General features: G+C 37.6%; 1 protein-coding gene across 10 annotated transcripts in view; it reads left to right on the top strand.

The window, feature by feature from the left end:
- The window catches only part of SPAG17 (sperm associated antigen 17), a 99,193-nt gene that overhangs the window by 28,024 nt on the left and 46,414 nt on the right, over positions 1–24,755 (top strand). For 6 of the 10 annotated variants that reach the window (XM_027681303.1, XM_027681298.1, XM_027681299.1 and 3 more), the window contains exons 7-17: positions 7,382–7,563; positions 9,896–10,051; positions 10,695–10,776; positions 12,038–12,159; positions 13,058–13,195; positions 13,280–13,393; positions 14,821–14,971; positions 16,603–16,833; positions 18,778–18,866; positions 19,532–19,633; positions 21,113–21,267. In XM_027681303.1, the coding sequence (XP_027537104.1) occupies positions 7,382–7,563; positions 9,896–10,051; positions 10,695–10,776; positions 12,038–12,159; positions 13,058–13,195; positions 13,280–13,393; positions 14,821–14,971; positions 16,603–16,833; positions 18,778–18,866; positions 19,532–19,633; positions 21,113–21,267 (1,522 nt within the window). The remainder of the gene's footprint in view (positions 1–7,381; positions 7,564–9,895; positions 10,052–10,694; positions 10,777–12,037; positions 12,160–13,057; positions 13,196–13,279; positions 13,394–14,820; positions 14,972–16,602; positions 16,834–18,777; positions 18,867–19,531; positions 19,634–21,112; positions 21,268–24,755) is intronic. The other 4 variants (XM_027681297.1, XM_027681295.1, XM_027681302.1 and 1 more) reach the window with 4 other exon arrangements.

The following is a 24,755-nucleotide window of genomic DNA, read 5'->3' as shown; positions in this document are numbered from 1 at the left end:
TGATTGGTCACCAAACCAAATGGTTTGCCAGTGCAAAAACTGGACAGCAGAAAGAGGGACTGGCTACGTAGGCAGTGTTTGCAGCCATAGTTTTCTCCAGCAGCTGCCAAAGAACATTTTATCAAATGTGTACTTCTCTGAATCATTAGGAAGGTGCATTGCTAAGAAGTCTTGGCTCATTTGGTAATTTCAAGGAAAGTACACAACTGGCTACTTTGGAACTGTGTCCCCAGCCATAGAAGAATATGTCACAGAATAACGCTCTGTAATTGTCCTCAGCTGTCCCCAGACTGTAACACCTCTCTTGAGCTGGAATCCTGGTAAACAGCCAGCCAAATATGTGTCATCAGTGATGTCCAGCCATACTGAGCTGCAGTAACATAGCCTGTAGGTTAAGGGAAGTGGTTATTCCCTGTTACTCGACTCTCATGAGAACAGAGTTTTGGGCTCTGCAGTACAAGAAAGATACTAATAAACTCTACTGAGTCCAGCAAACAGCCACCCTATGAGGAGTGGCTAAAGGACTTTAGAAGAAAAAAAAGTGGTTGTGATCATGAATGGCCATTGAAAATTCCAGGCTCCAAAACCAGGGGAAAATCTGGAACAAGATTCTTGGTGGAAGGCGATCAGGTCAGGGATTATTTAAGCAAACTGGACATATGTAAGTCCATGAGACCTGATGGGATGCATTCAGGCATACTGAGGAGCTGGCTGTGATGTCACTGCAAGGCCACTGTCAATTACTTTTGAACAAACATGGCAATTGGAAAAAGTGCCTGAGGACTGAAGGAAAGCAAGTGTCACTCCTATCTTCAGAAATGGTAGGAAGGAGGACTCGGGAATCTAAAGGCCACTCAGACTCTTCTCAGTATCAGAACAGCTAAGCCTGGAAACAATTTCCAGGCACTTGAAGGACAAGAAGTTGGTCAGTTGACATGGATTTACTAATGGAAATCATTCTTCACCAACCTGATAATCTTCTATGGCAATATGACTGTCTTGATAGATGAGGAGAGAGCGGTGAATATTGTCTGTGATGACTTCAGTAAGACCTTTGGCACTGTCTCCTTAGAAAGAAGCTGGATAAGCAAACACTGAATTGGACTGAAAACTGGCTGAATGTCCTGGCCCAGAGGGTATCAGAGGGGATCGGTGGTATGAGTCCTGCTCAACATCTTCATTAATGATCAGAAAAAATTCCTTCAGCAAGTACTCTCATGATACAAAACTGGGAGGAGTGGCTGAAACAGTATGGGGATGTACTGTTGTTCAGAAGGACCGTGACAGGATGAAAAAATGGGCTGGCAGGAACCTCATAAAATTCAACAAGGGCGAAGTCCTGCACCTGGGGAGGAATAACCACCTGCACCAGTTTGTAGTGGGGGCTGACTGGCTGGAAAGCAGCTCTGCAGAGAAGGACTCAGGGATGGTGGCACTAAGCTGAATGTGAGCCAGAACTGTGCCTTTCTAGCAAACAGAAATGGTATCCAGGGCTGCATCAGGTGAAGGGATTTGAACCTTCTTTTATACTCAGCACTGGTGAGTATAAAACCTGGAGTTCTGCGTCCAATTCTGGGTTCCTCAGTACAGGAGAGGTATGGAGCTACTGGAGAGAGTGCATCAAACAACCACAAATATATTCAAGGGACTGGATCCTGGGAATGTTTACTCTGGAGAAGAAAGAGCCCAGAGGGAACTCATCAATTTGTACAAATGCCTGAAGGAAGTGTGCAAAGATAAGGAAGCCAGGCTCTTTTCCATGGTGGTCAGTGACAGGACAAGAGGCAATGGCAAAAACTAAAACACAGGAAGTTTTACCTGAAGATGAGGAAACACTTGTTTACTGTGAAGGTGACTGAATGCTGTCACAGATTGCCCAGAGAGGTTGTGGAGTCTTCATTCTTGGAAGTACTCAAAAGCCATCTGGACATGGCCTGGAGAGTCTGCTCTAGTTGAACCTACTTGAGCAGAGGAGTTGTACCAGATGACCCTCACAGGTTCCTTTCAGTATAAATAATTCTGTAATTGGCATGGAAGACTCTGGCAAGATATAAGTGGGGGTGTGGAAGCTCAGGAGTTTACCCCAGAGGCAGTCAAACATCCCAACGGGTTGCCTGTAGAGGTTATGGGATCTCTGTCTTTGGAGGTTTTCAAGACTGAGCTGGATAAAACCCTGAGCCTATTGTCTGGGTTTCCTGTTGACCATGTTTTGAGCAGGCGATTGAGGTCCCTTCTGACCTGAATTATTTTAAATCCAAGTCAGAGTCTTGTGATAAGTAAGTGTAAGTGAAAAAACTGAGTTGGTAGCTATAATTGTTCATACTTGTGTTTTTCGACTAATGTGGTTCCAGTTATAACTGTGCATATTGACTTCCTCTGTGGTGCTGAAAAATTCTTTGTGATGGATTCTGACACTGTTGAGATGGCATAAGCAGCCCAGTAAATAAGAGGAACTGCATCCTGCAAAGTATATTGGCCAGGAGAGGGGGTTATGAAGGTTGATTATGTTGGAAGGCTGAAGGCTAGGATGGTGTGACTCTGCCATTCTGACCACTGATGAATACAAACCATTTACTTGTGAGTGTTGCGAAGGGTGAACTTGTCTGAGCATGCTGTTCTTTCCATCCCATTTGTGTTAACTAACTGACATATTCATATTGCCCCACGGCAAATGCTGCATGTTAGATTGCATGGGCAGTAAGGAATCTGTCCCCAAAGGTGCCAAGGTGAGCTAACACATGTCATGTAGATGTAGCCTTTGAGACTTGCGTAATCACAGACCAATGGATGGACTCAGAAGTAATGCCATGTTTGACCTTGTTCTTTGAGTAATCTTATCTCTGGGAAGAGAATGAGAGGAAAATATAATTTGTAGCTTCTTACAGTTTTGTTAGAATTCATAAAATGTAAAGGTAATGTCTTACTGGGTCTTGAAAGTGCAAAGAGCAAAAAGCATGGTTGGTTTATTTTCATTTGATTTACAACACCTGCTGGGGGTGAGAGGGCAGGGGCAGGTTTCCCCAAATATTTCCAAAGTTATCTCTTCTTTTATCTTTCATGTATAATAGCAGGAAGACTTTAGAAAACATAGATAATTTGTAAATAAAACATCTTGAAGGGGGAAATTGTGAATATAGATGACAGCATCTTGTGTAAATAGCGTTACAGGTAGTAGTGCAAGTTTTTCTCATTACTAAGAGAAGATAGGGTGCATAGTCAGAAAACAGCTTGGCTAAACCATGCATTCTTTGTGGACGTCAGGCACAAGGAAGCATTTAAGAATTAGAAATAGTTCAGGTCAATAGGAATGAGAATATACGTTTATTATGAACCAATTGGCACAGAATTGGAAGTGTTGAGACACAAAATGGAATGCAGGAGGTGTACCAAGGAAAGTATCTGTCTGCTGCTTAACACAGAGGAAGAACTGTAAGGAGGTGGTCCTGAGAAGGCTGACAGTGGTTAATGTTTTGGGAGGGCTTTTTGTACCTCTTTCTGTCATGTGCATTGTGGGGGGGCTAATGTGTTGTCACTGCAAATACCATTGCAGACAGGTGATGATTATAACTAACCACAATTAATGCTGATAGCAGAAAGATTCAACTTTCAATTGTGGAGTAATAGTTAAAATAACTGAGTGTAAGATAGAGAACTTTTCAGATCAGCTGATTCAGATTAACTTAAATTGTATTCTACTTAAAGAACTGCCTGCTACTCTCATTTACAATTGAGAACTCATAAAGACCAAGTGAGAGCGGAAAAAGAGCTGTGAGGAAGAAGGGAAAGGAACACAGCTAAGGCATTGTAATCTGCTTAATTTCTGTTTCTGGAAAAACACTGGAAGAAATAATTTTTAACCACTTTAAAAAATGAGGAGATGAGTAACAGCTAGTGTATGCTGTTCAAGAACAAATCATGTCAGACAAGTTTAATTTCCTTATAAAATGAAGTGCTGACCTTCTGACACAGTAGTTGTGTGTGTTGTATATTTGGATTTAAATAAGGATCGCATGGCCCACAGTGAGCAAGGTAGGTCTAGATGAAAGTAAATGTATAGTAGGTGCAGCATTATTCAAAATTTTTGGCCTCTGTAGAGTGACTGTTAAAAGTTTACTGTCAAATAGTGGGATGCATGGAGTGGACTTAAGGGACTTGGTGCTGGATCTGGGACCATTCAGTATTGCCATGGGTATTGGAATAATGGGGTGTGATTCAAATGCAAAATATTCTTGACAGTGTAGAGAATAATAATCTGGAAAAAAATGACTGTTCTGTTTAATATGGACAATATAGTATGCTTACACATGAATAATTAATTTACAAAGAAAGGCAAAGGAGCACATGGCTGGATTTGAAAGATAAGCTGTCATGCTAATGACACAAATGAACGTAAGTCATCAATATCACTATGCCCCTAAAAACTGAATAACATCTCCAGATTAAAAAGGAGAGTATATTCTAAAAAATACCTGAAAAATTCTTACCACAGAAATTAATGATGAGGTAAGATTTTGTAAAAAATATGTACTAATCAGAAAAATTCCAAACAATGGTAAACAAAAATTTTAAGGATCTGTAAAATATTTCCTATTGAGTTAAAAAATGAAATTGTTATCCTTAAGTTTGAGAAGGTTGAATGATATAGTGGAGGAATGATAAAAGTCTTCAAACTAGGAAAAGTCTAGGATAGAAAATTAAGAGTTTAAATTGTAATGGGGAAAATGCAGTGTAGGAGGAAGAAACTGTCCACAGGTGAGGTTAGTGAATTCCTGGAGAAGGCTGAGTAGAAATATTTTGAGTTTTTGAGGCTTTTAAGATTATATTATGACAAACATAAGATTATATTAAGACATATAATTGTCTTATATTAAGACAAATATCTGTCAGCAGTGATACAGGTATAGTTAATCGTGCCTTGGAGCAGACATTAATTCAAGTATTTCATAGTTGAATGGTTTACAAAACAGATAGTGGTTCATCATTTCAATAATATATGAAGAAACTTTTAGAAGGAAAGCCATTAAGCTGTAAATGCAATTATGTTACATGTTTTCTATTATTCCTAGCATGAATACATGAGAATCATGGATTAGGGACCACAGCTTTCATATTCGTTTCCTTCCCAGGTATTTTCATCCCCTAACGGCTTTCGTTTTGTGAAGTTACCAGGGCAAGTACTGTTAGTACCATTTCATATGCATAGTTTGCTCTTCCTCCTGTCACTCTGTTAGCTATGATATTACCAATTCGGCTTTTTTTACCACCATACTTTAACCGATTTCTGAGAGCTAATCAAAGAACTCAGACCAATATCTCAGTCTGACAAAATGGAATTGGTTTTTCTCTTTCTGATTGAAACTTGTGAACTGACACATCCTAGGGATTCTAGGATTTTAGTTTTCATAGTCATAGTTCAAAATTGCTATGCAATGTATTCAATTATAGTAGCTGCTCTTTTTCCACTGTTATATAACAGATTTCTTTGGGGGGGTGTGGGGGGAGAGTAGCATTTTTCCAAAATCATGTAGTGCATTACTGGGTATGGTTTCATTTCTAGTACTGAAGACTACGAGGTAATTCAGTTCTTCTTTGGGGTTGTGCCAGATCTCTTCTGTATTGGTAGTTTCTCCCAGCTCTTACACCTTCTTTTGGACTTACTCATGAAAACTTTAATTTATTCTGAGAGAGTTTACATGATGAAAATATACTCTAGGAAAGAAAAGTCTTGGGATTGCAGGCAAAAGAATGAAGAGGGGTTAAGGGCAGAGCATCTAATGATTGATACTGGCAAGCTGTGATGTTTCTGTGAAAGGGGAAACCTAAGTGTTATACACACTTTTGTGTGTCTTTATTATTAAACTATGAGGCACAGTTAGTAAAATGTTATTCTTCTAGTGTAAAAAAGGAATGTGTAGCTCTAGTGTTATTAGCATAATGCTGTTCACCTTTCATTCAAAAATGCTAAGAGCTGAATCCATTGACTGAGCAGCCCTAAATGCTGTTATATTGTTACGCGTGCTTTCAAAGCTGAGTTTGTTAGGGAAATGTGGCCACAGGTGAGGTATTGTCCTGAATTAGAGAATATCTTTCATGAGCAGGTGAAAAACAAAAAAAAGAGGATGAACCTCTAACTTAGATGAGCTGTTAGGAACATAGAACAGTTTAAGATCAAAGTACCATCTAAGCCAGTGATCTGTCTTCAGAAGTGCTCATTAGCTAATGCCCAAAGAAGAACAAATGAAAGATATGGAAAGACAAGAAAGAGTGATAAATAAAGCATATATGAAACTTCTCAACACATATATCACCAAGCTTCCAGTTATTTTCAAGTCAGTGAATCTTCCTGATCCTGGTGTGTTTTGTCTCTTAAGTAAACAATGGACTTAGTTTGCTTGTTTCCTAAGTACTTGTTCAGTCTCTTCTTGAACTCATGAGAATGTCTTATACCTACAGAATCTTTTGCCAGAGAGTTCCCCAGTCTTCTGCCCAGTGTCTAATGGGACATGTCTTCCAAATCATGATAAAACCATTTTATAAGTTATATGGCAAATATTTCCAGTGGCTGTTACAGGAGGCATGTATTCCTTGGAAAATCTTGAGGACACCAACATTTTTTGAAGAGTCCACAGCCTCACTGAGTTGCTTTGTTTTAAACCCACAGGGCCACTGGAATTATACAAGTGAAGTATTTGGCCTTCACACTTAGGTTTTAGAAGGGCTGAGCACCAATAAGTCCAAATGAAAGCAAGTAATTTGCAGGGTTTTTGTCCTTATTAAATTACACTATCAAAGTATGGTTGATCTTAGATTCCAGAATGTGATTGTAAGGTTGGCATTAACAGAGAACTTTTTTTTCACTGTAGATAGTGCATCTTCAAAAATTGATCATTACCATGGAGCAAAAATGGAAACCGTACAACTTCTAGGCTTGCTTCATAGTCATACTGTAACTAATCTTCTTTTGCCCCAATTTCCAAACCAATAAAATTGTGATTATAAGGCTTGCTTACCCTGTACTTAAAGAGCAGGTTCACCAAGATATGTGCTGGCAGCTTTGTAAAAGTGCAGCCTGGGAGTTTTACATTTCCTAGGTTTCAAACATTCACTGCTGTTGTTTACTTTGGGGGGAGAGATGTAGGGGTGTAATTGGGGGGGCGGAGTTCCTTTTTTTTACTTTCTTCTTTTTGTCTGAAAGAACTACCATATTTTACTGAGATTTTATTGTCCTGGAATTTTTTAATCCCAAAGTTGTGTGCCAGAGTTTTGCTGAGACTCTGAGGATGGGAGTATTTCAGCAGTACTTACAGAAGACTAATATATGATTTGTGCTTTATGTAAAAGGGAGATGTACCATGATTTGTCTAATACTTATAAATTTTAGTTGTAGCAACAGAGAAAACAAAGGAAGATGAAGCTAACAAAGACCTGGAAACATTTTGGAAATACCTGGAGCCAGTTCTGAACAGTGGAAAGCATGGATCAAGTCTCTATGATGTTGCCAGGCTCCATCACCTAGTTAAGGAAAGTGACTTTCCCACTGATTGGTCTGACAGTGAAATGCTGGTCAGTACATTCTCTTTTCACAATGCATGGCATCCTTTGGGGTTTGTAACATTTAAGAACAATTTGAAAATGCCAGGAGTTTTATCTCAGTGTTCTCTGAAACATAACCACCGTAGTTAGTATATTTGTAATCTTGAACAAAAATTATTTCCTATATATCCAACAAGATTATTCAGCATTTATTCACAAGGAGTCCTTTGAATAAAAGTACCTGATTTGGAGTTTCTTAATATTGTAGGCCACAGCAGAACAGTTTTAAAACAGTTTCCAAGGCATTCACTAAACATGCCTTAATTGTGGAAACATAGGCTTGCTACTTATAATATTGCTTATCATTATACTCTTTGTATAATTTTAAAAGTGCAAAGGCTTCTTTGGGAAAGAAGTTTTTTATCTTCCCCATAATCACATCTTACAGTCTACTCATGAATATCCTGGAAGCACACCTATATTATAGCTGAATTAAAGGAAAAATGATCTGTCACTCAAAGTGTTTCAACAGATTGTAGTTATAATTTCATGAGCTCTAAAGAAGTAGAAAAATGTGTAACTTTAAAAAAATGGGTGGGGAGTGTATAAGTTCTTGAAATCACAGGTGAATGGAATAAGTCTATTCTTGTGGACTTGCTGGAGAATCTGAGAGTCCAAGCTTGCTGTGTCTCTGAAATCCAGGATCTACAGAAGGAAAACTCAAGTTGTTAGACATTAATATAAAAATGATAGAGTATTGCATACAGCAAGTAGTCTACTCTCAGATTTGAGATCTTTAGAAAGGAAAATACTTTCAAAAATATTTTCTTCGTTCAAGAGCCACTAATGGTTAGACCTGGAAAACTTTCGACAAGTGTCTAAGTCTGTCCTGAGAAGAGGAGGGACCAAGCAAATTGAATCACAGGATTGAAATTACACCAAACCTTGCTTGTCTCCCATTGAGTGGCATCAGCTTTTGTTACTTGTGACTTTGAAAAAAATCTTTTTTTGTTTAAAAGATTGCGGATTCAAAACACTCCAATATTTTAATGATTTTTTAATGTGCTCTAGTGATATCTTTTAAGTAATATATGAATGGAAAGGTTTTATACTAACCCCTTCTTCATAAGAGTGTTTAATTGGGAAAACAAAGGTGCAAGAATATTAATGAAAATTCTGCTTTCACAAATAGAATTTCTTTCCCAAGTATCTCCTCTTGTCTTTAAATGTTATGAAAACTGAGACAAATATTCCGTAACTGATCAGTGATTTGAGCTGCTTGTTTTCAAGTGCCATAAAGAGGCACGGAGTTGAAGAAAGCAGATGCTTAGTACTTCTTAAGGATCCATTATTGTACTTAGTGCCTTATGTAAGCTGTGCTTCTTTACTGTGTTTTATTTTAGGAAACTAAAATTGAGAGATCCAATGTTGTTAACCACCTCTTAGAGGCAAACTTCTTAGTACAAGAGACTTGCCCTACTTTCAGAAAAGTGAAAGAATCACTCAGAAAAGGACTGTTGACAGAAATTGTCTAAAAACTGTAATAATTTCATCCTTTCCATAATGTCTAGGATGTACAGAAGAATACATCCATTAAAGCTGCTGAAACTTGAGTGTTTCATGTGGTCTCCAATAGGGTTTTGATATTTGTACAAAAACATTTCACATTTAAAATAGCAGTTGCTATTATTCTTTTTATTCCTTCCAAACTTTGGTGAAAACCACAGTACATGACCTCAAGAACCATGATTCTTTCCTTCAGACTTTTGCAGATACAGTGCTCTCCCTTTGGACATTTGGGCAGTATGCTGACATTGCTTCACTCACAAGTATGGATTCCAGAGTGCAGTTCTTGAGGCTTTCTTTGTTTTCAAAGGGCAATAGAAAGATAAAAAATATTATGAAATGACATTGATTACGTGGTTGGGGTTTTATTTTTTGTCCTTCTAGGGCAGGGTTGCCTTGCAAATATGCTGCAGCTGGATCATCAGTAAAAAAAAACACGTATTATGTAAACCAAATTCTTTAAGTTTCCTCTCATGTGCCTTCCCATCCAAAAAACAATGGCAGATGCAAGATAGCAGACCATGAACAGTTACTGTTAAGACAAGTTAGACTTTATAAAAACTAAAACAGTTAGGCAATATGCAGTCCATACTGTGGTTTGACAGTGTTCAGGCAAATAAAAATGGGGAGGCTTTAGAATAACTTTACAAAACATTCTGAGTTAGTGGAAGAAAAAAATTCTTTGGAAAATTTATAAACAGATGTAGATCTGCTGGTTAAAGAGCTAATGACTCATGTCACTAAATTACATGACACTTTTATATGCAAACTTCATCCATTGTATTTTCTCTCATAGCTTGCATTTGGTACTGTGCTGTTTGAACACATTGCTCGTTTGATGTATGATTGCCTGGACTGGAAAAGGCAGCATTGCAACTACTTGGAAAACACCAACTTTATTAACGTGCCTACATTATCAGAGAGCAAATCACCACAACAATCTGTAACTGAGGCAAGGATCCTTCTCTTCTTGTAAAGAATAACTGCTTATAGGCAAGAATTACCTGTCTTTAATTTTAAATCAAAAATTCACCTTGGACCATTGCTCTGAGTAATTTTCTGTGAATAAAATTTCAATTTTTGTCTTCAGCATTTAAAACCTAAAAAAAAGGAGAAAAAAGTAGTTGAGCATTGGGGAAATAGAAAAAGGAAAATTGGAAGGGTCATACCAGTATAAAGTAAAATAGGTGTAAAAATTCCTTAAATAGCGCTCTGATCAATATGCCTGCACAGAGCTACTATGTCTTGTTGCACATCTGTGAACTGACAAAAAAAAAAAAAGATTATTAGTTCTATGCAAGATCAGTTTCCTTATTTTGTTCATGGTAGGAAAAACTTAAGTGGGCAGAAGTGGCTTATATAGGATATGTACTCGTAGCAGAGACAAAATGGACTTACTCCATCTGTATCAGTACTACTCATTTAAAACATTCATAAAACTGCATTCTTACTATCTTGTTCCATTTAAAAGTTTAGCATCTAGTCGAGCATGAGTAACCAAATCTGAATGAAATTAACTTCTCCCACCTATTTGTGCAATCCTTACTTGTTGTGTTGTTTCTGATTTTTTTTTGTCTATATTTTTGTTCATTTAGGTTGAGCCAGCATCACATATGACACCTCCAAAGAAAAAAGGGAAAGCAGAAGAAGTTCTGCCAACAGAAATTTTGTCACAGGGTATGTTTAAAGGATTAAAGCACTCATCTGTAGTTGTTCACTTTGTTGAACCATTCATTCAGCTGACAACACAAATCATTAAAATTATTTGTGCAGTAAGCTGAAGATGTTGTGAGAATCGGTTCTTAGTGAATACATTGTGTAAGTCTCTGAAAACTGCAGTGATGGTAACCAAGTTTTTTAGAAAATCACCTTTTCTATCTGTTTCTGATCACAGACAAATTTAAATGATCTACATTAATGAACATTGTTAGTCTCTTTTTAATAAAAATTGTCTGAAGTTTCACAGAATCACAGAATATTCTGAGTTAGAAGGGACCCAAAAGGATGTTCAAGTCAAACCCCTGGCCCTGCACAGGACAGCCCCAAGAGTCACACCATGTGCCTGAAAGCATTGTCAAAACACTTGTGAACTCTTCTCAGGCTTGCTGCTGTGACCACTTCCCTTGGGAGCCTGTTCCTGTGCCCAACCACCCTCTGGGTGAAGAACCTTTTCCTAATATTCAACCTAAACCTCCCCTGGCACAACTTCAGGCCATTCACTCAGCTCCTGTCACTGGTCACCACAGAGCAGAGATCAGTGCCTGCCCCTCCTCTTCCCCTCATGAGGAAGTTGTAACTGTAATGAGGTCTCCCCTCAGTCGCCTCTTCTCCAGGCTGAACAGACCAAGTGCCCTCAGCCGTTCTTCATATGGCTTCCCCTCAAGGCCCTTCATCACCTTCATAGCCCTCCTTTGGACGCTCTCTACAAGCTTAATGTCTTTTTTATATTGTGGTGCCCAAAACTGCACACAGGACTCGAGGTGAGGCCGCCCCAGTGCAGAGCAGAGCGGGACAGCCCCCTCCCTCAACCAGCTGGCAATGCTTTGCCTGATGCCCCCCAGGACACGGTTGGCCCTCCTGGCTGCCAAGGCACTGCTGACTCATCTTCAACTTGCTGTTGACCGGGACGCCCAGGTCCCTTTCTGCAATGCTGCTTTTTCAGCATCTTGTTCCCCAGTTTGGATGTACATGCAGGGTTACCCCATCCCAGGTGCAGAATCTGGCACTTTCCCTTGTTAAACCTTTTAAACTTGTTAAATATTGTTGGTGATTGCCCAGCCCTCTAGTTTATCAAGGTCTCTCTGCAGGGCCTCCCTGCCTTTGAGGGAGTTAACAGCTCCTCCCAATTTTGCGTCATCTGCAAACTTGCAGAACTAACTTGGAATATAAATTGGCATTTCTGAATAAATAGATCTTAATGTTTTATCTCTTATTACAGCAGCTGAAGAAACTTCTTTTTTGTCTCCTTCCGTGGACATGAGGTATTACAATGACTTGCTGAGTCAGATTCCCGAGGAATACTTTTCTGTACCCTTAATGCTGAGCTGCATGTTGGAACAGGTGGGAATGTTCTCTGTTTAATTTCTGTGGCCTAGACCTCATCTAATGAATTGGTCAAAGATCAATAAATCACTCTGTTTCAACCTAAAATATGAGACTGTGCATGGAAGCACTGAGCAAGGGGGTTCAATATGAAGGAAACAAAACTCCAAAGTGCTGTCTGATTTCGTTTCATATTGTGCACTTACCCTGCATATACAGTGTTAGTCCATAATTAATTTTTGAAGACTACAAATACAATTAAATAAGGTAAAAGGTGTAATTTCTTATCTAGATCAATAACAAGTTTTCATGTCCTGCAACAATGTTATCGAAATTGAACTCTTGCTGTTTTACTTGATTCAAATGTCTCAGGGCAAGCCTAACATAGAAGTGACGTATGTCAATTCTAGTACTAGACAGATCTGACTTCTGTTAAGTTCAAGCACAGTCTATAATTTAGAAGAGACCCACAATATGATTGGGAAATTCTCCTTCTTTTAGGAGTAAAATTTCTGAACAATTTGGGAGTTTTTTACTATTTGTAACTTAGTCTGTAAATAAGACTCAGGCAAGAATACTCTAAGTCAAGTCCAACACCTAATAGACAATCAATTTTTAATTACCTGTGTTAATTCAGAATTCTTAACATTTCAAGTTGGAATATTTTTCTTCTTATCCTTCCAAAAGTGAATAATAAGAGAAAACACTTAATTCTGTTTTCCATAATCTTTGTTTTGGGCAGGAACTAACTTGGGAAATTGTATTTTTACTACTTGTAGAAAAAAATTTTGGTTTTCTTTCTTGACAAAATTTATGGACCTCTGCTTAGCTCATAGCAGGATCTGCTTGCTAGTTCTAATAAAGGTAAGCAGCAGTCAATACTGTAATGAAAGTTAACGTATATTATGTTTGCCAGGTTATTGCGAGTGAAGAAGACCTTACACCACCTAGTCTGGTGGTACAAGAGCCTCAGGCAGATGGGTTTCGTCATGCCATTGCAGATCATATAGTCTCTGTTCTTCCTTCTCTTTCACTTTCTTTGAGTGAAAAACAGGTTTGTGTTGTCTTTTGTGTATCTCCTAAAATGACAAATAAATCTCATTATTGGGATGTAATAACTCTTTCTTTTTTCTAACAGAATCTATATGACTACTTTTCTTCTAAGTGCAGTGAAGAAAAGACTGTCACCCCCCAGTACCCTCTCTTATTTAACTACCATGATACCCTGGCTCAGCGATTACATCTGCTGAAGGTATCGTGCTACCTGTCATATAGAAACATTTCCCAGGTCCACAGGCAATGAATGCTCAATGCACTAGAAGGGATGGAACATTTTACAACGCAGAACAGCGTAGCCTAGATTTTTTTCTACTGAGATGGACACACCAACATGTTTAGTTTACTTAAGAGGCAATGAGTTAATGACAGAGGACACCTTACAAATATAGAGAACAAACATATTGATTTCAGTGATCTATTTGCATTATTAATAAGAATGTTTAGCCTTTGGCAAAGATCAGAGATATTATAGAACTCTGTTGATTTACTGTAATCAAACACTGATGAAACTATGGAAAATTAGTTTCTAGCTTGATCATGGTGATTTAGCAGTTAGTCTAGATTGAATAATAAAATGTAGAGAAGCATAAGAAAATGTATGGAGTTAATGAACACAAGGAATATATTCAGGGTGGCTGAATAGTTGGAGCATAGTGTATAACCAAGATATTGCCAAATTTTAACACAGGCAGAAAGGTTCAGAGACTGCAAGGTTTGGGATTATTGCAAAGTAACAGTTCCCAGACTTTCTGAACCAAAAAACCACTGTGAATTTATCAGTTTTTTCCAAAGCCAAGGTGTAGTTGTACCATTAAACTTTGAAAATTCTCTGAAGGTTATACAAGTGATAGTACAGTTCTAGATTTCACAGCTAAGATGTGTCTGCCTGGCTTCATGAACTACAAATTGTCTCTGGAATGTTTAACAACAATTGATTAGAACAATATTCAGAAACAAGTCAAGTTTGGCACAGTGGATGTATTCAAGCAGAAGGGAGGACTGAGTAATCTCTGAGAGAGATGCTCTTAGCAGGCATATGCTTGATGCATTTCATGTACTTGCTGAAGAAGAAATTCATGATATAGCACATTGTTTGAGGAATGGATAGAGGAAAAGGATTTGGAATATGCAGTTCAAGAAAAAGTACTGTTAAGTGTGTAATACTAAAAATGGTGAAACTGAAAGATACCAGAAAGTCTGAAAAGATAAATGCCCCCCATCACAGACTGATCAATGAGTTTACAGATTTCATTACTATGAAAAGTAGCATAGACCAGCTGAAAGGTACATGGAAGGAACCTGCTACCACTCTGAATAGACCAGTACATATTTCTATATTTTTGAGTCTAGCTAGCGCAGGCAAATAACTTCTAACAAATGTCTGTTATTATGCTGTCAGTCATTCTCTTATGTGCTAATTTTTTTTTCTGCCTAAATATCTGACACCATGATTCAAAACCACACTATGAGCACATGCTCAAGTTTAATTTTATGTCCAACTGACTAAAGCACATGCTAGTATCTTCTGCTATAAGGAGACTTCTTTATTCAAACATAATTTTTAGAAATCCACTAGTGAGAACGTTTACTTTAACTCTGGTACTTTCATTTTTGTTCCAGGCCCAGGAGAACATAAATCCGGAAAATATTGAGCGTGAAATGATGAATAAACTGCCTCTTACAGAACTTACCCATTTTACCCTTCCTTCAACTAAAAATAACACTAAACACTTGGCCAGAGTTCATGAGCTCATGCATTATTGTACCAGTGGTAAAATTATTTTCGTTGATATAACTTCCAATTTTTTTTTCTTCTGGTTGATGATCCTATTAAATAGCAAGAATTTTGGGACAAGTTTTTTCAGCTGCCAGAAAGCCTTTGCAGAATTTCCCATTTCCCATTTTCACATTCTTGCTTACTATACACAAGTTAACCCTCATTTCAGACCTCAGTTTCATGGTTAATGGGAAAGACTATATGAGTATTAAATACTGCATGAGTAAGAGCTGGAAGTATGTTAGAACTCCTTTATTCATTTATATTCACAAACATACAAACAACTACTAATTCTAAGGAAGAAAAAACTGTAAAAATCGCGAATTTGATCCTAGGATATGTAATGCATTTTGAGAGACACTGATGTATATTTATTCACCCACACCCTTTTGGAGGAGGAGCACATATATCTTAAGGAGGCAATTTTTATTGAACAATAAATGGCTTTCAGAATGTATTCTTTGTAAGTATTGGTATTAATAATGAAATTACTTTATAACAGTACCTTTATCAAACCAAGAATACGTGCACTTCTTCAACCATAATCACTTCTGCAGTTATCTTTTCTTGGAGTGCTTTCTGCCATGAAGTACACGGGGAAACAATCCCGAAGCCTACATAAATACCCTTAGGTAGTATCAAAAGTCCTCTCTAGGCTACTAAGAAGTATAAACATTCAAATCCCCATGGTTACATTTATATCATTATGTAAGGCACAGGATTTGAAGGTACTTTCCCAGCTATTTCATCCTGAAGTCCCGTGTGTTGGATTAATTTACACTCACTATGTTGTTTCTAGTTGTTGGTATGTTCATTTTGGACAGTAAGGTATATAAGGTATTCAGTATTGCTGTAGCATTCCAGCTGAGTTTTAAATTTGATGGTCTTTACTGGACTATACTGTGGTGCCAGACTCTCCCGACTGATAACTTAGCTAGCAATGCCTTCGCTTGTGTCAAGAAGGTGATTGATTTGAACGGACAATGCAATATCCAACATTTTTGAGATGTATGACATGCTTGGGTGCTTAACTACCCTGAAGTGAAAACGTTTCAAACTGAAGACACTCTATATTTGATCTGGGCATTGTACTACCTGTCTTAAAAATCAGTCCTTTGCTTGGTTATCGCTGTTATATAGACACTGATGCATACAACTATACATATGATTTATTATTGCCTTTGCACCTGGCATACTTCTGTGTAAATTATGTGTAAAATTTTGTCTGAAGAGAAAAAAAAGTTTGATACTTGTTTGAGAAGCTACAGAGAATAAAAAAGTTTCATGAACTGAAAATAACTAGCTGTTAACTGGTTTGATAATGTCTACTCAGTATTTTAAAATCAACATCATTTATATAAAGTTAATGAGCCAGAAGGTATTCAAATGTAGGAACCACTTCATTTAAGATGGATTAATATTTAGGCATATCATTTTGCAATTTGGAAGCATTCAACTTTGAATGCAGTGTAAAATGTAGCCCACATAAGTTGATCCAATACCATTAAGGAAATTGGTGTTGTCTTTTGCAAAGTTGCCAAGAACAATACACTTAAATAGTCTTCTATTTATCTTCTGCTGAGCTGTAAGGACATTTTCAGTTAATGATTGTAATTCTTTTTCAGAACTTCTGAGTTGGGCTGAAGTAGAAAGAGCCTTTAGAGTATTTACTTTTGAAAGCCTGAAGCTGACCTGGCTGAGTGACTCTGGTTTCCTGGAGAGCTCTGGATCTATGGTTGGAGGGAATTCTGAAGTGTCTCGTATCCCTTGGGATAATCCAGACATGTTTGCAAGACAGCTGAGGCAACTCTTCCTTATGGAAAAGAAACTTAATGGAAAATCTCCAAGAGGCTCCGGTAAAAAGCTCTCTGTTTACATTACTTCTGAAGAATTTGAATCCACTATTTGTTTTACCATATCATTTGCTATTGCAGGGATGTGATTTTTCTTCCTTGTACAAATCACAAAATTTTCAAGTATTGTGTGGTCTGTACATTGAGTAACTATGTAGGAATACTAGAATAAGGACAAAAGCTATTTTGTACTACAACGTTAACAATTGTAGACAATACAGAGTGAATTTTCTGAAGTTCTACATTTTCTCCTGCAGTTTCTAACATAATGAAAAGTTGTTGGCCTGGTTAAAGGAGAAGTGTTGGCCAAGAAGCAACATTAAAAACAAGTGATTATTTTTGGAGAGATGCAAGAAAAGTAGAAATTTAAGAAACTATACCTTTAGGTACATGATTATAGAATCATAGATTGTAGAATAATCATTTAGGTTGGAAGGAACCTCTAAAGGTTGTCTATTCCAACCCCCGTGCAATGAGCAGGGACAATCTGACCTGCAGTGTTTCCAGGGATGGAGCATCTACCACCTTTTTGGGTAACCTTTCCCAGTGTTTCACCGTCCTCATTGTAAAAAAATTCTTCCTTATGAATCTATCCTTCTTTAAAACCATTACTCCTTATCCTATTACTACAGGCCCTACCAAAAAGTCTCTCCCAAGGCCACGATAAGGTCTCCCCGGAGCCTTCTCTTCTCCAGGCTGAACTTTTTAAGCCTACCTTCACAGGAGAGGTTCTCCATCCCTCTAATCACCTTCATTGGCCCTCCTCTGGACCAATTTCAACAGATCCGTGTCTTCCCTGTGCTCAGGACCCCAGAGCCGGATGCAGTACTTTGTGATGTTGTCCATCCTTTCCTAATAGAGATGTCTAAGCAACCAGCTTAGTTGGGATCTTTTCCCTAGAAGGTTGGAGCAGACAAAAATGAATCCTGCGTATCTGCCTCTCTTTTAAATTTTGGGAACATTTTGGGGTGTTAGTTTATTTTACTTTTATAGTAGTCACAATAGTAAATATAGCAGTTACAAGCATAACAACATTTCAGCACTTCTGCAGCACAAAAGCAAATACCAGGAAGATAAAACGTTTGCTGTCAGGTCTCTTCCATCTTCTAAAGGCAGTCAATAAAGAGGTGTAATTTCCAAGAGAAGCAGAGCCTAAAGATATACATCTGGAAGCTGAGCTGGTTATAAGGCACTTATGAACAAGTGCTTCATGGTGTGTTTTCTCCCAGAAAGAGTAATTTTCTTGTACATGTGAATTTTCTCTTCCCTAACTCAGGACATAAAGAATTCTGTTAAAAGGAAATTATTTTTAGAAAATTAAGAGAATATAGAAGTTAAAGTCCCCATGTGATCCTGTTCATATCAGATGCTCATTGTAACAGTGGAATGACTGGTCGGATCATCAGGAGAACTGATATTCAGTCAGTAGCTTATGAAACTCTACACACCAAATTAATTTAAAATTTAAAATTTATATTTTTCAAAAGTGTGTGAACATATAAAACAACTGATTTTACCTTCTATTTTAGTGTCATTTATGCAAAGGACTGCTTTTTAAAGTATTCAGAAAAATGGTTCTTTGTGTATGAATCAGGAGGATACTTCTGAGAATCTTTTTAATGGTTTTGACTATGCAAGACCAATATAGGTTAGATAAAGAGGATTATTTGAGTGGGTTTTATAAAGTGTTCTTTTTCTTTTTTCTTTTTCTTTTTTTTAAATTTTATTTAACTCTCTGGCACTCCTTGTCCCTGGATTTTAACGTGCTCTTTTAGGAAAGAAGGGTAGCAGAGCTGATCATGTATTTATAGGACTAGTGTCATAAAAGGAAGTTTCAACTTTATGTCGGTCTTATCAGGAAGGCTAAAGGAATTGCATTACTCTGACCTTAGTGTTTAGGGCTGAAATTTCTGGAACAATTCTTAAAATTCTGCTTTCAATTTCCAGGGCATACAGAAATAAATGGCAAAGATGAAAGAGATGGTCTGGCTGATCCTCTTTTGAACAAAGAATTGGATCTTCCTGTTTCTGATATGGCAAGTGTGAGGAATAGAGTCAACTAGGCTTTATATGAGGCAACAGAAGATACTGTTCAATGCCAGGACATGTTACTGGGGATTTCTTTGCAATGCTGCATGCAAGTGTTAATGTTCTGATGTCTGGGAAATAGTGCCATAACTTTTAAGCACTGTGAAAGCACTTTCTTTGAATTCCAAGGTGATGGGTATCAGTGAAGCTGCTAATAATGATTCTGTGCTGGTCTCACTGAATACCAGGGGTCAAATACAAACATGAAAATTTAAAAGAAAATGTCAAACTGTGTCAGACTAGTAAACTGTGTAGTTTGGCGTCTTCAGAATCACCTGTCTGCCATATATCCCTGCATAAACATAGCAATTTTAAAATGACATCACAGGACATGTTTAAATACTTATAATTGCTTACAGAACTCAGAAACATATAAGCTAATAATAAAAGTATTTAGATTATGTTTGCCATAAAAAAATCCAAGACTAAAAACCCTTAGGAGTAATTGTATTTTTTATTAAATAGTGCCATACGGGTCTGCACATATGCAGCATTATGTAGTTAACTGTGATGCAACATGATACTATCTATTAAGCCAACAATATTACAGTTAATTTAATACAACTGACACTGAAATGTTGATATACATTAATTTGATTTGGTGTATTTTGAGGTGAGTCTGGAAAATTACTTAGAAGAAATAAAAAAGATACAGCGGCGTTGCTTGACAGACTGGAATTTTGAGGAGCATTTTCAACCACATGTTCTTCTTCAGGTATCTGTGAACTGACAATCTTATACATAGTCACCTATACAAAGAAGTAGTGGCAGAGTTCAGGGTATTTTCTTGCTTGATAATTGATTTAATTTTATCTCTTTTGCATTTTTACCAAAACCCATTGTTCTTTAACTGCTTTTTAGTTCTTTATGTGAAATTTAGTCTGTAATGGGTTTTTATTTCCTGGTTTGGCCAAACTGGAGCTGTCCTATTTCATTGGAAGTCTCTTAGCTAAACGTGATGGAGACAAAATGACCTTGCCCTTAGGGGTGATCCTCTCTGGCAGTTATGGGGCTCATTAGTGCACTGTATGTGAAAACATACTGTACAAATACCTCTGCAGTATATGTTTTATGGGCAAATAGAAAATTTTGTTGTTTTGTTACCTCACCCTTTCAGGGCTAAAAGCGTCATTTATAGAAGTCCTGCTAGCTAAAAACTAAAGCTTACCTTGCAGAAATGCAGAATGACAAATGTGAAAGATGAGTTCAAATGTAGTTGGCTTAAGTTGGTAGGCATCCTCTCGGGAGGAGTGGATTATTAATTCCTTGTGTTGCCTTGAGCTTCCTATACTGTAATTCTTGTTTGACCCTGACACATGCTGTACATGGGTGAAGGAAATTCTGCTTGGACTTTTGAGCACCACTTTAGTGAAACAATTGCAAACACTGGTCATACATTTCAGTGCCTAGGAAATTATGCAACAGAAATAGCTAATACCACCTGAACTGTCAGAAAGTCCCAGGTGACTGGAAAAGGGTTTAACATTGTACCCATCTTTAAAAAGGGTAGAAAGGAGGACCCTGGGAACTACTGACTTGTCAGCCTCCCCTCTGTGTCTGGAAAGATCATGGAACAGACCCTTTTAGAATCTTCAGCTGCATAGTTCTGTAAAATAATAGTTTACTTAAAAGAAGGCTTTCTTCTAGCTATGACTATAAAGTCACAGTTTCAGCCTGCAGACAATGTAAATATTGAAAATGATGGGCCCACTACAGAACAGAGTGGAATAATGTAGAAGACAGTAAATCTCAGAGATGTGTAGGTCATAGTTACAGCAAATTGAATACCAAGTAGACTCAACTGAGATAACAAAAAAAGTAAACTTGTTTTCTTTTTACCTGGTATATGATAGTTCTGCTTTTATTTACTATTTATTTAAATATTTTATTATTTAAACTTGCTTAAGTATTTATTCAATATTTTAATATTTTTTTTTATGTAGCTGAACTTTTTTATTCATGGCCAGTCTCAGAAGGTGGAGCATAGAGACTGTCTCATCTCAACATAAGTAGGAACAGAGTCTCAATTTCCACCTGTCTGAACAATTCAGGTTGCTGGAATCCAAATACTTTGAGTACACCTTGTAGGAGAGTGAAGTTCTGTAGCACCTTTTGCTAAAAGCTGTGTTGTGTAGCCTCTGTACATGTACTACTGTCTGCAGGGAGGGTATACCTTTATTTCTTTCCTTTTCAGGTTCTTCATACAGCATCCCAAGAATATAGATGTATTGATACCTTTTATCATAACCAAGATAACTCTTTGTTAATGGTTTTTCACAATCCTATGAATCAATATCATCTGTGCCAAGAGACTTGGGATATTGCATTGCACTCTAATGTTGGATTCAGGTAATTGATTTTGTATTTCATGTCTCATTCACAGTCGTTTTCAATAAAAGCTTCCATGGGTATGCTTGGGGCAAAGCTTTGAAATTAAAAGATATTGCTACGTAACACATTTATGAGAAAGCAAGTCATGCAGCTTGAAAACAGTGCTGTGTTAAAAGAATTCTCTTGAGCTTTTCTGAGTAAGAACAATGCAGTAGGTTGCTCCTTATCACATACTACAAAAATATAAATAATGCACACATACACACAAAGTCATGTTAGGGATACCACATCAAGAAAATTACACTTCAGGTAAGGGATGTTAAAAAGAAAGTTCTGTCTAAGTATACACTTACTAGATTTTTCAACTATGTATACATAAACTGAGTGATTGTAAGTGGGAAAATTTTGGGGGAAAAGCTGGAAGTCCTTTATTGATATTAGAACTTTTTTTTTTCACAGAATACCACATTCTTCCTAATTCCTTGTCACTGTCTGCGCACCAATTATAGGCGTGCAAATGGTTAGTGTGTCCACTATTAGAGCTTTTGTCAGTGAACCAATTTGTTTTGGAATACATTTTTGCATTGAAGAAGTGGTATAAATGATGGTGTAGATCCAACTGCTATTCAAAATAATTGACTGAAAATAGAAAAAGTGTGCATGTACTGATATGTAAAGAAATTAAAATGCCATAGAGAGACAGCTGAGCTATCTTTAACTATGTCACTCTGGTGTTCTATGGATTAATTAGATTTATCAAATAGAATTTCAAGCAAATTATCCAGTAGAAAACACCTACCCCCTATTTGTCTACAGGCATCCCTTTCTAAGTGCAGTGCCTAATTTATCAGAATATGGGAATTTTTTAATGGAAACTTTTGTATTTCAACAGGATTGAATGCTAAATAGGCAAAATATGCCTTCCTGAAGACATGTTTTGTATTGTATTTTGTATCTTTGCTCTCAGTCAAGGAGCTCTGTGTGAGTCCATCTCAGCTTTCCTGGCTTAAATTATTTGCCGTGAAAAGGGGCTGTTATGATTAGCAGTGATTGCGACCAGAGCCAGAAGAGATTTACCAGCAGAAATCAAAGTTCCTTGGAGAAAATGCTGGCTGTTTTGTGTTTGTTGGGCAGATCCACTAAATGTCTGGTCAGTTTTTTTGCATTTATGTGACACTATACCCAAAAGATAAGTGAAAGATGGTGTGTTCAAGTGAAGCTGGGTATTGCATTCAGATAGACCCAAGCAGAGAGTCAAGTGGTCTTAAAGTCTGTTTCACAGAAGTCTGTTGAAGCCCAGAGATTTTTATTCTGGCAGCTATTCTTATTCTTGTTTGTGTGGCACTGGACTTTACATGCCTAATTCAAGTTTCTTAAATATAAACAGCTGGTGCCAGTTTAGCTGCCTGGTATATTTGAGTTGTCTGGACAGGGCTGACACATATGACATGAGACCCCTAGGAGACCCATAGACTTTTGGAACAAACACCAGAAACCAGGTCACATACCCTAGTACATCTAACATGTCACTTGGTGTTTGCATACACTGAATAATTCCTCATCCCGACAGCATATTATTGTTGTGTTGTCTGTAGAAGCAGGTAGGGATGTACCAGACCTCCTCTGGCAGCATTTCTCCCTGAAACAAAAACTGTTCATTTGCAGGGTTGTAGAGCAGATTGGCTGGTCCCCTTTGACAGGGCATTGAAATAGTTCAAGGCCAACTAAGAAATGCAAGGAGCTCTTGATACATGCAAAAAAAAAATTGCTAATTTTGCATCCAAAGAAGGAAAGAAGCATGTTCTCTGGTGAGTGAATTATAATACAGTAGCTGTATGTTTCCTTCTTCTTACTCTTCCACATCCACTGGAAACAAGGCTTAGACATTAAAGATTTTTTCTGCTTGGGGCAGAAACATCTTTGTCCAGTGACAATTTGTCAGGTGGAGACAGACCATCTATAACGCTGCTGATGCTTTTGAGAAAGCACGCAGGATCACCCTTGAGGAGAAAAGACAACGCAGAAAGAACCGTGCCTTGCAGAGTATACCATCTAAGGAGTCTTTCTGCTGTGTCTTTTGCAACCAGACTTGCCTTTCTCGTATTGGCCTTTTTAGCCACCAACGCGCTTGCAAGAAACGTGGGTAGAGCCCTTCCCAGATCTTCGTTCGCGAAGCCTAGCCATGATTTCAAAGCACCAAGGAATTCCTAAAGAAACTGACATGAAAGCTGCAAGAAGGTTTGGCTTTGCTCTTGTTTCATAGAAATATTCAACATCACTGCTGTGTAAGCTACTTAGAATCTTTGAGGAGCTGTAGGCCCTCTTTCAGTTCTGTTACGTGGCATCAATACTTGCCAATTCTCTGCAAAATAACCAGCACATTTTCAGGACTTATTCAGCCTTTTTGCTAAAGGTAATTTTAGATTTCCAGACAAAGTATCATAAATAATTGCTAGTTTATGTTTCCAAGCAACATAACACTTCTGTGGAAGACAGTCTTTAAATACCTGGAGTGCTTCAAGCTGTTGCCTGCAATTAGCTTCCAGATCCTGCTGAGTTGCCAGAAACTGGCACAAATCCCACTCATTAATTAAGTGGTTACTGGCTTTTACCTTTGTATGAAATAACTGACTCCTGGTGAGTTTAGTATCAATTTATTGGTTTTTAATTTATTGAAATTACTGTCATTCTAATTTATTTAAGTCACAATGTTACCACAGGAGAGTTACAAATGCATAACAGATGCTGTGCTTGATAATCTCTCTGATAGGAGTTCTCTATCTGTGTTTACTTGTTGCTTCTTTATTGTGATATCTTATAGACCACAGACCAACTTTTTAGGGTCATTTCATAGTTGCTGTCTGGAATATACTTCTGTTACCTGCTAATCAGTTGGTTACAGAATCACAGAATAATTTCATTTTGATTACAGTGAGTTCTGTTAGAGGAAATTCTCGTACAAGGGGGAAATTAAATTTCTCGCGTTGCAGCAGCTTTTGCTCCTGGAGACCCCAGTTGCCTTCCTTCTTCTTTATGAATATTAGGTCCTGTGGTTCATGTAGAACATCCAAAAATTCAGAAATTATACCTTTTAAAGGGTAGGCAGCAGGAGGCTGCATGTGAAATTCAATGGATGCTACTGACTAAGGGAATGCAAAGGCATGGACACGTGCACCTGCGGTGATTTGTGTATATAAAACATTTTAACTCTGGTTAGGATAAGTGGCCACTCTGTCAGGAAGCCAAGTGAATTCAGGCATTATCAAAACTAATTTTTGCGCAGAGTTAATGGCATTTATTTACTCTTTCATAGTAAACACATTATGCAAGTTACTGGAAAAGAATAATCCTTTCTGAGAAATGGTTCTGAGTCAGACATTGGCAGTAGGGGCATCAGAATACATATTAATAGAATGTGTATTTTAGACTTTGAATGACTGTTTCATTGCCCTAAAATATTTTCCACGCGAATAATCTCTTTTTATTTATAACGTATATTCATCTTC

The sequence above is a fragment of the Neopelma chrysocephalum genome, unplaced genomic scaffold, assembly GCF_003984885.1.
Source record: "Neopelma chrysocephalum unplaced genomic scaffold, ASM398488v2 Primary Assembly neopelma1_60, whole genome shotgun sequence".
Lineage (NCBI taxonomy): Eukaryota > Metazoa > Chordata > Aves > Passeriformes > Pipridae > Neopelma > Neopelma chrysocephalum.
The sequence above is the reverse complement of the archived record's forward strand: the minus strand, read 5'-3'. Positions and strand labels throughout refer to the sequence as shown.